The sequence below is a fragment of the Lissotriton vulgaris genome, chromosome 8 (assembly GCF_964263255.1).
Source record: "Lissotriton vulgaris chromosome 8, aLisVul1.2, whole genome shotgun sequence".
Taxonomy (NCBI): domain Eukaryota; kingdom Metazoa; phylum Chordata; class Amphibia; order Caudata; family Salamandridae; genus Lissotriton; species Lissotriton vulgaris.
In genome coordinates, this window is record NC_141696.1 from 1,225,479,833 (window position 1) to 1,225,498,056 (window position 18,224).

At 45.7% G+C, this 18,224-nt stretch overlaps 1 protein-coding gene across 3 annotated transcripts in view; it reads right to left on the reverse strand.

Moving 5' to 3' along the window:
* Nucleotides 1-18,224, reverse strand: part of PDS5B (PDS5 cohesin associated factor B) — a 772,490-nt gene that overhangs the window by 66,106 nt on the left and 688,160 nt on the right. For all 3 annotated transcript variants that reach the window (XM_086935125.1, XM_086935124.1, XM_086935126.1), the window contains exon 31: nucleotides 14,334-14,442. In XM_086935125.1, the coding sequence (XP_086791251.1) occupies nucleotides 14,334-14,442 (109 nt within the window). The remainder of the gene's footprint in view (nucleotides 1-14,333; nucleotides 14,443-18,224) is intronic.

The window sequence follows — 18,224 nt, forward strand, 5'->3', positions numbered from 1 at the left end:
CAGCACCGGCGCTTTACTTTTAACATTAAAAGTAAAGTGCGGGTGCCGCCATTATACCAAAGTAAAAGAAAAATATGTTTTTTTCTATTTCTTTACTTTTGGTATAATCGCGGCACCCGCGCTTTACTTTTCATGTTAAAAGTAAAGCACCGGTGCCACGATTATCCCAAAAGTAAAGGAATAGAAAAAAACATCTATTTCTTTACTTTTGGTATAATCGCAGCACCAGCGCTTTACTTTTAACATTAAAAGTAAAGCGCGGGTGCCGCGATTATACCCAAGGTAAAGAAATAGACTTTTTTTTCTATTTCTTTACTTGTGGTATTATTGCGGCACCCGCCCTGCAATCGGTCTCGCATTACTAAATGTTTGAGTTATTAGCATTGCATTATTATTATTAGCAACGCTAACAGCTCAAACTTTTAGTAATGCGAGGCCTAATACATTGCAAATGCTTGTTTCCCTTAGGGCCACTATATTTTTGGATTTCGAAGCCATAATAAGCTCATTTTTTGCAGTACGACATGCTTTGTTATACCATGGGTTTTTTAACTCAGCCGCCGCCCTAATTGCATTATTAGCTCCCTTCGGGATTTTACTTAGTATAGGTCCCAAGTCCTTACCTAGATTGTGGTGAATATCCATAATAGGAACTTCTGGTACAGGACAGTCCACGTACGGGGTGGCCCTGTCAACTAAAGCTTCATAAATCTGTTTAATAGCCGCTGGATTATTCTCTATCAAAGGCCATTTTAAAGCTCTACTGTTGCTTACAATTGGATCTATGTTTCCATTTCCCCTCTTATTAGGGGAACAGGGTTAAAAAAGGGGGCTGACAATGACAAGCACAGTGGGCAATGGTCACTCTACTCTAGTTTCAACTTTAAAGTCAAGGGCTATTGACCAAAGCTCAATTGAGATTATATAATCTAAATGGCTTTTTGTATTCTTCCTAATAAATGTATGAGCTGGTGGGTTATCGGATGGTAACCGACCATTGCAAGCCCTTAGACAGTATCCTAAAACAAGTCTTAATAGCTGAGCAACCACTACTGTACACAGCACTACTAGCTGGCTATCCAGATGCAGCATATTGTTGGCCAAATCTTCTTCCTGAAAAACATTTTCTAGCCCCACCACAGGTTCATATTTGCGATTAAAATTGCCTCCCACTATTTTCAATGCCCTTGCCTCAATCGTGCTTAATTAGTTATCTAGGTACTCGATTGCCTTCGATTGTTTACTTGTTTGGTGCGGTCTAGAATATATATTTATTATATAGACTTCCTTTATATCGGGTGTTTGGAATTTTACTCCCAGGATGTCCTCAGAGCATATATCAACTTGCTTAACTCTAGACCAAGAGTGACCCTTACCCAGATACAAAGGCCTCCCGAAGACCTCCCTTTAGCAGATGGAATAGCGCTTTTGCTAAAGGTTTTATAGCCTACTTTATGTAGAGGATCTACGGACCAAGTTTCCTGCAGCATAATTATGTCTTTTTGATCAATGTACTCATGCCACACCACGTCCTCTAAATTCCTTCTAAGGCCTGCAATGTTCCAGGAGATCAGTACTATCTCGTTTAATTTTCCTGCTTCACTTTCTTTCATACACTCTGTTGCTGTGCTTAAAACACTAACAAATGTGGATTATTATCTGATCTAATATGATTTTTATAGCAGTTAACATTGTTAACAGGAGCCATATTTAAAGCAAACGTAAAAAACATTGCAGGCCCTCCCTCACGAGGTAGCGGATGGACTAGAGGGAGTTCCATATAAGGCACTGATAATTGTCAGTATTGGGCATCCAAGCCTGACAAAGCATGCTATCTATTCGTCTGTAGAGATGTACACTGTCTAGGTATAAAGTTCCATAGCAGTGGTCTATAAAAAAAAAACAGGGGGAGTGCACAGATGCTAGTATTTGTCAAGCTTTTCTCCTCATTCCTAATCAGAATACGGCGTACCAACTGTGGTCTACAGAAATTTACCACTATACAGTCTGCTTCTGTACTTTTAGAGGAATAGCCAAGCCAGCCTACCCTGAGAACCATTAATATTTCCTTTGTGTCCTTAGATGAAAGTTCTTGTTTTTGGCTAACCAATCTATAGTTTTATTCCGAAGGTCTTCCCAACTTTCTTTCTCCCTTGATCTTTGGGCAGGGACACCAGCTAGTATTATCGTATATGTGCTTGAGGCAGGCGGCAGATTTAAAATGTCTGTGTTAGCAGTTCTACTCAAATTCCGTGCATCATGTACCCTATCTACTTTAGGGACTGCTGTGCAATTCCTTAATGCCAATGGTGAATCTGGTCCAGGTGGTAATGCCGGAGTTCTATCACCTATACCAATCTGCATAATCTGAGTAGTGCTGCCTTTTATTTCCTTCAGTATATTGCCGGGCATTTCATTGTGTAATTATATCCACCCCTTCAACTCTTTCGATATTTCTCCCAGTATAATCTTCACTAGTCTAGTTTCCCTATTGCTCCCCAAATCTTTTACTATTAATTCTAGGCTGTTTAGTTTGTCCCATGACTGTGTAAAGCCCTTGTTAAGCAAGCCCTGCATCTCATTAACCATTGTTTCTATATTACTAGTGGTATTTGTCGCGGCTTCTTTAACATTAGTTATGGCTACATCAAAGATCACAGGGTCTGTCTGTGTGCCAACAGAAGTAGTAAGAAATTGACCTCTATTAGGCACATATTCCTTGCCAGTATTATATATTACCTCTATAGCCCCCCCCCTTGCCCCCCATTTGGGTTTCCTTGCAGGACCCAACCGCTTCCCTTTTGCGTGGATTGTAGGTTTCCCCCTAGTGGCCACATTGTTTTTGCACCGTATGCCTAGTAACTCTACACTCTACCATTTCCAGCATCAGTTCATGGGCGCTAACGATAGAAGGCGAACTTAACGAGGGAATCGTGGGAGAGTTCGTGAGTAACCCATTATTCATACTCAACCCTGTATCTGCCAGTTGGTGTTAAGGGGTCCATAGATAATCGACGTTCTGTAAGTTCAATTTCATGTATCAAGAGCGATTCTGCCCTGACCAGAAAAGCGTCCAGTGTCCCTGCTGCACTCTTGCGTTTCTCCATCTCCTTAAAATGCCCAGTTAATTAACTATGCAGCTTGATCTTAGCCAGAAAGCTGGACCACAATATTGAAAGAACTTCACAGAGCACAGTACCTTCCTGCGGCAGTGTACATCTTGTTTACTTCCTGGGGCAAATGTTAATGGGGGGGCCCAGCCTCTTCCTGGCTGATGGGCGTGGACGGGCCTGCCCTTGGCCTGGGCACGCCCGCCCCGCGCTGCGGGATCCCTGGCCCCCCTTTAGCGCCTCCTGGCACGGTGATGGCAATGCGGCGCTGTGTGGGTTGCCGCAAGGGACGATACTCAATAGCAACAACAATCTGCACAAGGCCAATATTTACATTTACCAGCATAATGACTCAGAATACTTTAAAATGTATCAATTATTATGCATGGGTAACCAAATTGTGATAGCTCTACAGGAGGTTCTGATATGCCAAACTAAAAGCTCCCTTTACGTTTTCCTCTGGAGCACCAAAGCTAAACAGCATCACATTTTGGAACAGGAGCATGTTTGAATATTTTGGCCATTGCTTGTGCCAAGTCAAGATAGCCCTCTTCATTAACCCTCCCACAGTCCACACTTAAATTCCAAACCGATTAGTGTCGAGACCAAACTGAGCCTAAACAAATCAATAGAATTGCCTGAATAATTATATGTGATTTATTGCCATTATGAACCAATAAACACTGGTTGTCAACAATATTAGTTTACAGCAAAGAAAGCTGCTACATCCAGCTAAATTCTAAGGGAATTTAATAATGCATTACCTTAATACAAGTCAATAATTCACCTGAGCATTCCTCAGCGTAAAACATACCTGCATGGTATAGTTTCCAAATAACATGCAATTATGTTACTTTTACTACTGAAAAAAAACCTAACCAGTATTGAGAAATTAACAGGCATATCCCATATGTATGAGTTTTGTTAAGCTTCAGTAACACTCTTTCTGGTGGATAAGCTAACCTTAGGTTCCTCACTTTAAGAATATCCCCAAGCATCAGACTAAAACCAGAAAATTCTCAATAATATTCCCATGGCGCATGTGTTTCTGTGACTTTATTGCACCCTGACGAGGACCAGAGACACCTTTAAGAGCCACAATTTTGAAAAGGCGTCAGTTTCTTATTTATCCTCCTTCCCTGTCTAGAAACACGAAACACTACAAAAAAGTTGCAGATGACAGTGTACCAGACCCTAACTTGGAACCTTACTATGATGTCCACCGAACGAGAGGTGGGAGAGCAGTCAACTAATTGGTTACAAAGCGTAGCCAGCAGAAAAACAGCACTACCAAACGTAAGTAGCTCCCTCTTCTGATAAACAATTCTAAATTCAGATTCCTCAACTTAAGAACAGTTTCCATAGCAGGACCACCCAAAAGTGGCGGGTATGGCGAGTGGTCCCAGGCCACAAAGCCTAGCAGTACTGAGCGGGCAAATTGGCGGTCCCGTCAGATCTGGCTTTCAAGGCAGTAGTGTTTCATGAATATTTACACAGACGCTCATGACCTGTTGTAGCAGCCTTGGCGGAATGAATTCACAGGTCTTCAGGTAGTTGCTTCTTTGCCAGCACGCAGCAGATTTAATGTAAAGAGCTAGACATTGTGTCAAAGTCCTTTTCTGCACAGCCTTCCCTTTTTCTCTCCAAAAAATGCTAGGAAGAGTTGGTCAATGTAGTAGCTGAATGTCCTTTCAAAGTTGAACCTCTGGAGCCTATTCTCCTCCTTTGAAGGATGAAGTTTAGCGAAAAAAGTTGGCAAAGTGATGGATTGGACAGTGTGGAAAGATGTCACAACTTTGGTAATGTAGGGCACCCAGGTCTTCAGCACTAGATTATCCAAAAAGATGGTGGTGCAAGGCAGCTGCATTGAAAGCATCTGCATTTTACATATTTGACATGGAAAGGTGAAAGCAACAGCACATCCAAACGTTTGACCTGCAGAGTCGGTGTGACGAGCACCGTACGAGGCAATAAACCTCTCCTAGCGCCCAGTGTAGATGGACTTTGGCAAAGGCAGTAGGTACCCAACCTCCGGAGAAGAGGCAGTGTCTGAAGACGAATCAGCGACTCTACACCTGTCTGGCACCATAGAGTCCGCCGCCTGAGGCAGGACGTCATCACCATCCGGCGCCGAAGGAGACGCCGGATAGGGATCCATTAAGTCACACAGCGCCAGGGGGGACAAGAGCGGAGCCGAAGAGGCCAAGGGGCAGCGCCGGAACGACACCGACTAGACCTCCGACGAGGCAGCTGCCTGCGTGGAGGGACGAGATGGACTAGGGGAGTGACACGAAGCCCTTCGCCAGCCAAGGCCAAGAATGTGACGGAGGTGGCCCGCTGACCCATGCAGCGCCGCCAGGGCCGATTCAACCTCAGACGAGGCAACTGCCTGCGTGGAGGGACGAGAGGGGCCTCGAGGGGGGAGAGGGGTCCCCGTCCAGCCTCGACCCCGAGCGGGACGAGCGGGGTCCACTGACCCTCGTGGCACCGCCCAGGCAAGCAGGCGCCAGCAGCTCAGCCGTGGACAAGGTCGCCGCCTGTCCAGAGGACCGAGTGGACCTCAGGGATGCGACCAGAGCTCTGGCGACCTTCTGCGATACCACAGGGATTCCCGCAGGAGTTTGCGGCGAGGCAAAGGCGCCGTGGTCCGAAGGAGGGAGACCCGAAGGCCCGCACCCCAACAGCACCACATCCTCCAAGCCAGGAGCCGAGCCAGTCAGCGCGGGCCGGAGCCGCTGGCGACACCGCGGAGGGCTCCGCGCAATGCAAGGGATCCGCTGACGTCCCAGGAGGGGAAGGAGGAGGAGATGCCAGCGAGGCCTGCAAAGCCGCCGCATATGTCTCCATCTGGGCTCTTGACATCCCTTCACTGGGAAACGGTGGATAGGAGGACAACAAGCGGGGCTGCATCACCCGCAGAGAGCCCACACCCCCGGCAGGCCGAACACCAGCCCCCGGGGACAAGCTGCGACACTTACCCACCGGGGAGCGACGCTCTCGCGATATCGGAGAGGGATGAGGGCGCCAACGACAACCGCTTCTGAAACAGTCTACCGAGGCTGATCGAGGGCTTGAAGCCGATCTTTAGAGACGCGCCAAGTGTAGTTTCATCCGGCTCTCCCGCCGCAACTTCGGTTTCAACTGTTGGCACGCCTCACAATCAGTGGTGCCGTGATCTTCCCTTAAACACCACATGCAGATGAGGTGAAGGTCTGTCGCCGACATGAGACGCCCACACGATGTGCAAGTCTTGAAGCCCGAAGGCATTTGCACACTGTTCCACCAAAATATATCACAATGAGGAAGAGAAGGGGCCCAAACAGGCCCGAACAGAGACCGTATCCAAAGGAAAAAACTGAAGTAGGCGCGCCAGGGTGGGACTTATGTGACCTCGCTGATGTCACGTACGTGGACGGCGCCTGGGCGGAGTCGCGTGAGGCCGTCCCTCCGGCGCGCGAGGATGCAGTGGCAAACAGTTTTCCAGTTCCAGTCTCACGCCTGGGGATAATTCTACCTTAAGGAATCTGCGGCTAGTAGTCTCTATCAGATTTTGTCTTTGCACCTCTGGGATTTTCCTCTAATTGGAGCAATTTCTGCTCAGATTCAGGAGTTTTTTTTAGGCAATGGCCCACATCTTTGGGCAAACTGGCTCCCTATGGTCCGCCTTTTGGGCCCAAGGAGGTGGCAGAAGCTCTATTTGTTTTCCTGTCAGCAGGACCTCCCTAGATGCCAACTGGACTCCTTAGATTAGCCCCTAGATCTGGACTGACTCTGGTCCCAAGCCCCATCCCAATTCCAATACCTTTGCTAGGGTTTGGTCCCTCAATACCATTTCCAACACCGAACAAGAAAGCTATTGTTCTGTCTAACCCGGAGCAGGCGTCACATTAACTCTGTCCAAAGTAAAGCCTGGGACCACCGGGACCGCAGCAACCGTATCATTCGTAAACAGTGTCATTGTCTTTTGCTGTTGAATTTGAGGATGAAGTGGCATATGGGATTCTTGACCATTCTGATGACGTTGCTCGGTCCTTCCCTGAAGAGCACTGTTATAAGGAGTTTGGTGGCGCCTCTGAGATTGATACACGCCCCCACCCCAGACAATGACTTTAGGGACGTCCCTTCACTCGAAAAACTTCAGAATCTAACAGTGAAAGCGTGTGACAAGGGTGGGGGGATCGTACTTTATGATACTTCTAGCTATGTCTCCAAAATGGAAGACATGCTGAGCGATACTCGATTTTATGCACCAGTGACCAGAGACCTTACTACTCAGACTAAGAATAAAATAAAAAAAACTAACAGATAAAGCCTTAAGGGAAGGTGAAATTTGCAAAAAAGAATGGGAATATCTAAATGTTACTAATCCCAAATTAGCCAGAATCTACGGAATTCCTAAATTGCACAAAAACATCTTTGACCCTCCCTTAAGGCCCATAGTGACCACCATTGGCTCAGTCACGGAGCCCTTGGCTAAATATGTGGACGCGATTTTATGTCCACACATCTCCCGTATTTCGGGATATGTACAAGACACAAGACACATCATTAATCTAGTGGAAAATGTGAAATTTTGCAGTACCTCCCAGCTGTTATGGACATAGAAGCACTATACAGCAATATTCCCATCATGGGAGCTCTTAAAGCCAAACACTATACATAGAAGCTATGGACATAGAAGCACTATACAGCAATATTCCCATCATGGGAGCTCTTGAAGCCACACACTGGTTTCTGCAAAAATACAATATCACCTGCCCCACTGTATTTGTTCTAGAATGTCTGAAGATTGTACTTATGGACAACATCTTCAATGGCAATCTAATAGTTCGATTGTCCATGTTCTGTTGGTCGTTGTTTTATGCCTCCTCCTTGCAACGCTTCGTTGTTCGTTGGTATTTCTTTCCCCAACCCCGGACAATATTGAGGAGGGACGGGGGATAGAGCTCGAGGTCGATAGGGTTTATGTGATGTTAGGTAACGGTCTAGGGGTCCCCACATGTTCGCCTGCCTATGGGTTTTCGGTGAGTGTTTCGCTGTGATGTTATCTGCCCCCCTTAGGAACGTGACCCAATTGAGCCATGCTTGGGGCGCGGTGTCAATGAGGTCGCGATCTTCTGTCGTTGTGATTGACGGAGACATAAAGCCTAGGACTAGGTTGGGAAAATCTATGTGTATGTCTAGTCCTGTGATCTCATTGATGTGTTCCAATTCTGTTCCAGAATCCCCTGACCTTAGGACAGCTGAGCAGAAGGTGTTCTAGGTCTCCCTTTGCTTTGTGGCAGTTCCAGCATGTATCGCTGTCTTGGATCCTCAGAGCGGCAAGGCGGGCCGTGTCCAGTATGCCTTGTGCACTAGCCAATATTTGGTCTGGTTGAGCACTGCCGTTATTTTCTTCCTACAACAGCAAGGAGTCAGCATGGGTGCTTCATGCGCTCCTACGATTGCCAATATTTACAAGTCTTTTTTTGAAAATCAACTTATCTTCAACGAAATTACACCATTTTATGAATCAGTGATCAATTGGTCATGATTCATTGATGATGTGTTTTTTATTTGGATTGATAATGAAGACAACCTAGATCAGTTTCTCCAATGGATCAATCTGTGTGATAAGAACATCAGGTTTACTCACCATGCAGACAGGACACAAGTGGAGTACCTGGACGTCATTATTAAACATCAAGACGATGTTCTTGCTGTGGATTTATTCGTTAAGCCCACAGCAAGAAACACTTTACTCCACTATGACAGTTACCATCCGGCCATACAGAAAAATAGTGTTCCATTTGGTGAGTTTCTTCGATTAAGACATAACTGTACTAATTTATCAGATTACGATGATAAATCTACCATGATGAAATCTAAATTCTTGGCCAGAGGATATCCTAAAAAAATAATTAGAGACTCATAAGCGGGCCCGCTTTTATGACCGCCAACACCTCTTGGAGCCAAGTAGAGACATAGCAACCCCCAATCTAGTGTTCATTACCAAACACTCAGTTCTAAATGAATGAATTAGACAAACAATATATGCCCATTGGCATATACTAAATGTGAACACACTCAAGGGGGATCAGTTATCAAAACCCATGTTCGCCTATAAAAGGAATAAATCATTAAAAGATCACATTGTACGATCACGCATGACAGCAAGAACTTTAAGTGGACAACAGTCACTGACCAACATGCAACCAGTCTCGGGCACTTATAGTTGTCTAAACTGCAAATCCTGTAACACAGTTATACAAGGCCCTACCTTGCTGTTTAATAAACAACTAATCAAACCCCAAGACCTTAACAACTGCAAAAGCTCCAATGTAATCTACTTAATTATATGTCCCTGCCAAAAAGGATATGTGGGACAAACAGGTCAGGCATTGCATGTCAGACTCACAGAACACCGTTCTGTAATCAGGACACGCAAATTAACAGCCCCAATGGTTGCCCATTACCTAGAGCAGAATCATGCACCTGAAAATATGTCTTGGTATGTCCTGGAGAGGATACACCCAAAGACAGGTTTAGATCCAGATAAGATTAGAAAACTACGTGAAGTGTACTGGATTGTTCTATTGGGGGCAGCAGTTCGAGGATTAAATGCAGAAATACCTTGGGAACAGGCCATAATGTGAAAATAAGATATGGTCAAATATTGAATTGATGCTGTTTCAGTTCTTCTGTGGATTTACAGATGTGTTACGTGTTTTTAATAATTCGTGCTGACAGAAAGTACATTCAATAAATATTCACCACGCATCACACAGTATAATGTGGTATATCATATTCAATAGGGAACTTAGAAAGATCAGATCAGTCCCCCACATTGTATTGACATTCCTTACAATATGCCTCCTTTCAACATTTAATTTTTCCCTCCCTTTTTCTTGCATCGCACACCAGTAAGCCCAGTCTGGCAGTGATTCAGTAATTGTTAAGTTGTGTAGAAGGAAACGCTTTCCATCTTGGAAACCACAAGCAGGAGGTTATCTTGACACATACCGTTTTTGGAGTGGGCCTTGCTATCAGCAATAGTCTATACCCCATACCCTGTCAAGATGGCGGTAGCATCATTTATGATTCTTCGAGTGCCGTCAGGTAGGAACATCTCTCTAGTCGATCTCTATTAAAACACACCTGGAACCCTCCTTTTGATTGTACCAACTCTTTCGCTATTATTACTGGTATCTACATACCAGTGGTATATTTCTCGAACCTTTATATAATAGAGTTTTCCTTTGTAACAATTTAGTTGCTGATCAATCGTTCTAGAATAAGAATTCTTCTCCCAAATTTTTCTCGATTAACGTGTAGTTTTGATATATATAGAGTTATCTGAATATCGGTTTTAAAATTAACAATCTCAGATTTTGTACCCTGTTAAGATGGCGCCTTCATTTATCATACTCGGACACACTGCCGTGAAGCAAGGACACCTTCTCGTTTTATGTCTTGCTTATCGCAAGATTTGGCTTTTTCGCGCGCTAATCTCGACGCTTTAAATAGACCAGTTTGTCAGACTCTGACTTAGCAGGGATCCATTGGAAGACGCCCGTTCCAGGTACCCGATCGTATCTTACCAAGTAAGTGACAGGCGCGTCCACCATGGCTGTTCCGTTATCTAGATCGTTCCATTACCGCTAATGCGCTTGCTTCGCAATGTGAGGGGACTTTATTTAATCTCAGTCAGTTCGATTTATCCCCCTTAGGTGTACTTCTGGTAATCGAACATTCTTGCTAAGATTAGCCTGCCTGGGTAGACATAGATTAAATTATGCATGTTTGCAATAAAGATTGTAAACAAGAGTAGTTCTGGTCTATGCTAAGACGTGCGGCTCCCCCATAACCTTGATATATATAGTGAAGCGTCACAACATCAGTTTATCGGAGAGATGTCGCTACGTTTAGTTCCGTCGATATGACTATAGAATTATTGCTGAATTGCATATACAATATACCCCTTGAGTATACATATCTATCGTTCCCCTTAGATTTTTCAAGCCATGAAGCAATGATGGTACACACACAGCTCCAGCAGAAGCAACTCCCCACACTCTGTTGTTATCATTCTTCGAACTAAGGTAGGAGTGGCATTTTGCTAATTTTCTGGTCACTAGTTCTTGGTAGTAGAACACCAGCGACTGACCGCATGCATGCTATCTTTCAGGTTATTCTTCTTTCACAACAATCTGGTAAAGAACGGGCGTTGATAATCTCATCCATCAGCAGACCCTCGTAATCCCTCTGTTTATTATAAAGGCACCACGAGGATTTCTTTCCCACAATGTATATGATTAGAGCTATACTAGATCACTACAAGAGATAGTGTTTGCTAACCTAGGGCAATTGCACCCTTACTGTTCTATTCTGTTTCATCCTGTTCCCCTTGTTCTTGTAGCTATAATGCGACACACTTAAGAATCCTGGTGCAATTCATATTCGCTAAATACCTTCAGAGTATATCCATCCATACTACAGGTATTCTTTCATACATAATTTTTTCTTTTTTATGAATCCAAGCTAGTCATAGAAGCGTATGATCTATGTCCACTATCTGTATTTAGGGAGACCTTCACCTCCACCCCGGAACAACGGGTTTCTGCTTGGTTTGCTCGTAAACTTCCTTTATTTAGTTGTCCATAACGCTCCAATAATACAAGAATGCGACATTATTACCTTTCAATTGTCCCTCGATTTACATTAAGGTCCGAGTATCTCCCCGAACATTCCATGATCTTAGTATCTCCCCTATTGAATATGAATTCTGTGGCGTGGCCTATCTGTAAGCATATATTGGTTTTGTCCGTGCTTATTAGCATGTCCAAACCAGGATTAATACCTCAGTGTATGTGTGTAAATAGTGTACAGTTGATTAGAAAATACTGGTGAGATATAATTATGTATTGTAAATATGTATATTTATGTATAAAGATGTGAAATTGTGTAGTGTATATTAAATGTACATGAATTATTGGCTCTGCTATACTAGTTTCACTTGGTGTTATGAGAGGTCTTTTCATATAAATAAATTACAAATATGTAGCTTAATTAAATCTTGTAAATGGAGAAGACGTTGTGATTGAAATTGTAATATATCAAATTCTAATTGCATTTCATTCTTTATTTTATAGTAAACGTTATTGTGTAAGAAATACAGACTTCCTGAAGAAGGCTCACGCCGAAACGCGTTGAATGGGAATGTGTTACTGTATTCTATGAATTGTTCTGATTCCTTGATACCAATTTTTTGTATTACTTATTCATAATATTTATGTCACATGTGCAAGCACCTTGTCTGTATATATTTCCTATTAGCTAAAAATGTCCTATAAAAAAGATGAAATAATAATAAATAAAATATCAGAATACATCAGGAACACGTATAGTGTCAATTGATTAATTAGTTCAACGTCGTTTCTCACTCCTTTAAATAGGCACATAACCTGGTGCATTTGTGCTCCCTTTTTCCTAAAAAAAAATTCAGAAGCGGGCCAGTGAGCGGCCATCAGATCGCAGCCAAGAGCAACGCAGCGTCTACCATTGCCATGCCAAGTTTAATTGCCCTCTCCCGAATCGCCTTCTGATGCACATTTGCACAGGCCTTAGAGTCAGGACTTGACCCTCCCCTCACAAACAGACCTAATGGGGATCAGTTATAGACATTTTTCTGTGACATTTCCCACAACACCTTATAGGTTTTCGGGGGTGGGGGAGAGGAACATATCTTTATAACACTGGGTAAAAGAGAGAAATAAACAATAAAAACAACAAAAGTCTATAAAATGTTGGTAAAAATGGGACCAGGGTAGCTCTCCGGATCCGCGACTGTTGGAGCAGAAAGAAATGTGTTAATGTCAGCGCCCTTGGGTGGCACTAATATAGGCACTGCCTACATCACACCAGGCATGGGACACTTTGCCGCCAACTACCGGCACGCAGAGGTACTGCTCATGATTTTCCTAATTGATCTGATGCCTTGAGCTTTTTCTGAGGTGAGGAATATTTGGTTAGAAGTCTCCTTCAGAAAGCTGGTTATCTAACCACTTTGAACTTGTCCAATGAACACAGGTAACAGTTTGCCTATGGTCAAGCCTGTGCAAACGTTCCACCTCCTTAGAAGGAGCAGGAGGTGCATATAAATACACAAGGCACCTTCAACTTTTCTATCCTATGGACCAGTATGGGTGGAGAGATACAGAGTGAACCTTCCAAGAAACCGAACACTAGGTGATACCTAAATAAGGAAGGCTCGTCAGAAATACACTAATAAACAGACAGTACAGGATCATTTGAGTGCAGAAACGGCTATGTTCTGTTGGCGCACAAGACACATAGCGCAGGACGTCAGACGAGCCTTTGAAGGGCCTGCAGCCTGGAACCCTGAAACAAACATGTTCCAAGGACCTATATAGAAAGACTCGGTATCTGGTACCCAGGCAGCTAGGATGACATCAACTACCTCTTGCAGTAAGTTACAAGCCTCTGACTAGTACTGATCAATCATCACTCATGCAGGTGACGCGTCCGAGGTTTGGAGTGGAAGGTCTGACCATCTTTCTGTGAAAGTAGATGTATCAAGACTCCTCAGGTGATGAGAATCAACTCCACATTGTTCTCTATCACTTTCTGCCAGATCCTGCAGCGCTGTGAAACTGGAAAAGATCCATAAAGCAGGCCTGCCACCAGCCGAGTCGGAAGGCTTTGCTAAATCATAGGCAGGCTCAAGCACCATATCACCAACATTGGTGTCAGACAGAGACGCTCTGCTTGCAACAATGTTAAAAGGGATTGAACATCGCACAACATGTGAATCTAGAAGAGATTCATGCTGCAAAATCAAAGTTACAGCCAATGTTGAATTTAGAGAAAAATTACTAATAGACAATTAATTTCAGATAATCTAAAACTATTCTTTTATTTACAATATGCCAAATAATAGAGCCATCGCCAATGAAAAATTTTACTAAAAATGAATGTTACTTTGTTTTTATTGATATAGACAATGGTACTGACTTCTTGTAGTTTATACTATCTACTAGGTTTTACAAAGGATGTACTCTGCCAAGCCAGTACTATAAAATGCAATCAGAATAGTTACCTATAACCAAATCTAAAGACAGCATATAAAAGACTAAAACAGATTTTGGATGGATAATGCAAATGTAATCTCCAATTGTTAAACAACTTATAGAAATACAAAATTGCCTCCAATAAGGCACTCACCCTTAAGAGATCAGAGTCATTACTTTTATCCCCCTTTTTTCCCGATAAAGGGGAACCCATCATAGTGTAGTCTTCACATTCACTAGGATCCAATTCTGAACTGTCAAGCCTTTCAATAAAAAGAAATACATGTTATTTTGAATTAAACCAACTAAGTTCCTCTGATGTAGCTCTGGCATTACATTTTTGAGGCCGTTACTCCCCCATGAAAGCAGCAGCTCGCTGTCTTTCACCCACTCATCCCACCATGTGCATCCCATCACTTACAAGTATTTGTGCACTGTGTTCCAGTTCTCTTAACAAAATCTGTTCAGTTTCTGGACCTTCTTTCATCCTGTTGTGGAATATCTGCTGACCCATTAGATTATATTTTATTGGGGACCAGCAGTTTGCACTACAAAAATATACTCAGATCTTTGAAAGTTCATTAATTGAGTCATGACAAATAATGTTCTGACCTCTGGGTGCAGCAGCCGATCTTGAGTGACTACAACACGTTGAGTGACAACACAATAATATGTAAATTAAGAAAGATGGAGGTTTTTTTGACAATTTGCCTGAGGGTGTTTAGATTCACAAAAAAAAAGTCTATTGTGTGCATCCTGGCAGTGCGCTTCGTTGAAAGTCCAGATTACATAAGATATTAATGATCTACATGCTCTGTCACCAAGGCTTTTGTTAGAAAAGAATAAAATACTGCAAAGTATTGCCTCTGGTCTCTGAATTGACATAGGCCCTGAGATAGAGTTTTACAACAAAGCAACTCCCTAACTTTTGGCAAACTGGGTCGTGGTACACCTAGACTGGGCTACAATGAAAGGTAGATTCTTGGTTTCTGATCCACACAGCACCAGAATGTGTCTGTTAAAACACAGGAAACACACCTTCATCCAAGGCAGGTTTAGATAGGCAGGTTGTTGAAATGTTTTCTGTGTGGTTGTGGCTATTCACTTGACAGGGCACCAAATGTTTGGCCAAGAAGCCTCTGTATATGCTGAAAGATATATAGGGCTCATTCCTTTAGCACTCCTAAGACACCTTGTGGTAGCACTACTGCACAAGTTACTACTTGTGTAACGATATATCTGTAAGAGACGTTAGTTAGTGATAGATTCCTTACCTTAGAATATCCCCAGGCGTCAGACTGGATCCGGAAAGTTTTGCGTAGTAGTACCCTTGCGCGTCGGTAGGCGTCGTCTGCGGCTCCGCGTCCGTCGTCGGCGCCGTGATGACGTCGTCGGAGTACTTAGACGCCGCCTCCGCGTGCTGACGTCAGTTCTTAGCCACAGCTTTTCCGCGCCAGAAGCGCAGAGCCATGACCAAAACCGACACTGGTGCCAAGAAACTAGGGCCCTGAAAGGGGAAAACCTTAACCCTAGATATCGGTTCGCAGAACGGGGAGGATGGGTGGGTCGGTAAGGAATCTATCACTAACTAATGTCTCTTACAGATATATCGTTACACAAGTAGTAACTTGTGCATCTGAAAGAGACACGTTAGTGATAGATTCCTTACCTTAGAATAGATACCCCAGCAATACCATCACCGCGGTGGTGGGTCTGCGAACCAATATTTACACCAGAAAGTCCTGGAGGACGGAACGGCCGAAGTAGCCGTCCCTCCGGACTTGACTGTCCAGGCAGTAGTGCCTTGCAAACGCGTGCAGCGAGGCCCACGTAGCTGCCTGGCAAATGTCCTGCAAGGGCACACCTCGGCCCAAGGCAGTTGTAGTGGCCGTGGCTCGAGTGGAATGAGCCCTCAGCCCAACAGGGGGTTCCTTCTTAGCCAAGGAGTAACATGCCTGGATGCACATGATAATCCATCGAGAGATGGTCCGTTTGTGCACCGCTTTCCCTTTCTTAGCGCCCGCGTACCCAACAAAGAGTTGATCATCCACCCGGAACTGTTGTGTGCGGTTCAAATAAAATGAGAGCGCACGTTTTGGGTCCAGACGGTGGAGCCTCTCTTCCTCTCTCGAGGGGTGCGGAGGCGGAAAGAAGGTGGGCAATGTGATGGATTGCCCAATGTGGAAGGCTGTGACCACCTTAGGCAAGAAGGAGGGCCTAGTCCTTAAAACATACTGAGTAGCTCGGGATACCAGTACCTTCGTGCCCAGTCCGGAGCCACAAGGATGACTTGTGCCCGGTCGCGCTTGATCTTCTTCAGCACTCTGGGCAGAAGTGGTATAGGCGGAAAGGCGTACAACAGACCGCAGCTCCACTCGCAACGAAAAGAGTCTCCGAGCGAGTGCCGCCTTGGAAATTCCAACGCGCAGAACTGATGACATTGCGCGTTCTCTTCGGTGGCGAATAGATCTAACCAAGGCTCTCCCCATCGCAGAAAGAGGCCTTGCGCCACGTCCGAGTGCAGACGCCATTCGTGATCCATCGAGCACCGACGGCTGAGTTCGTCCACCCTGGCGTTCAGAGAACCTGCCAGGTGTTGAACCACCTGAGTCATGCACTGATGTTCCAGCCATTGCCAGAGACGCAGAGCCTCCTGGCAAAGGGTCCAGTACCCCACTCCGCCCTGTTTGTTGCAGTACCACATGGCGGTGGTGTTGTCCGTGAACACCTGCACTGCACTCCCTCGGACAGACGGGAGGAATGCCTTCAGTGCCCGACGAATCGCCCGCAGCTCCAACAGATTGATATGGAGCCGGGACTCTGCCGGAGACCAGAGTCCTCTGATCTCCGCCTCTCCCAAGTGGCCTCCCCAGCCCTGGAGGGACGCGTCCGTCACAACTACGTGCTCCGGTTGGGGAAGGGAGAGGGATCTGCCGTTGACCCAATCGCGGTCCGTGAGCCACCACTGCAGCTGTCTCGCAGTGCCCTCCGAGATCAGGACATGGTCGGACAGGTTGCCCCGGTGCTGGGCCCACTGAAACTTCAGGTCCCACTGCAGAGCCCGCATCCGCCACCGTGCGTGATGCACCAGAAGGATGCAGGAGGCCATCAGTCCCAGAAGCCGCAGCGTCAACCTTACCGAAACCCGGGATAACGGCCCGAAGATCGGAATCAGAGCCTGTATATCCCGAACCCGATGAAGAGGAGCTTCTGAGAGGGGCACAGGTGTGACTTCGGCACATTGATGGAAAACCCCAGCCGGTGCAGGAGATCCGCCGTAGTCTGGAGGTGGCTGACGACTGCCTGGGGCGAGCCCGCCTTCAACAACCAGTCGTCTAAGTAGGGGAAGACTGAGACCCCCAACCTGCGCAGATGAGCTGCGACCACCGCCATCACCTTCGTGAACACCCGTGGGGCGCTGGTAAGGCCGAAGGGGAGCACCGTAAACTGAAAGTGCTCGAGGTATACCGTGAACCGCAGGTAACGCCGGTGGGCCGACAGTTCCTCCTGCAGGAGCCGCAAATGATCCCCCGATACGCGGTGGTGTTGCGGTGGCATGGCTTGAGGGGTCGTCTCGAAGGGGAGGGAGTAGCCTCTTTGGACGATCTGCAGCACCCACCTGTCCGAAGTGACTGTGCGCCAGTGAGAGTGGTGATGGCGAACCCTGCCTCCCACTGGCGTCACATGGGCCGGAAAGCGCGGACTAGGAGGGTTTAGAGGTGGATGCTGCAGGGGCAGGTGTTGACTGGCTCCGCTTGTTTCCCCGACCGCCTCCATGGCGGTTTCCACGGCCGCCGCCGCGCGGCGAGTGGCTGGCGGCGGCACGTGTGGGGGCGCCCCTTCCTTGGCCACGAAAGGAGCGAAAGGCACCCATTTGCTGGCGCGGGGCCGAGAGGCCCAAGGACTTGGCCGTAGCCCTGGAGTCCTTAAAGCGCTCAAGCGCGTGGTCTGCCTTGTCGCCAAAGAGGCGACGGCCATCGAACGGCATGTCCATGAGTGTATTTTGGACGTCTGCCGAAAAGTTGGCGGATCTCAGCCAGGCGTG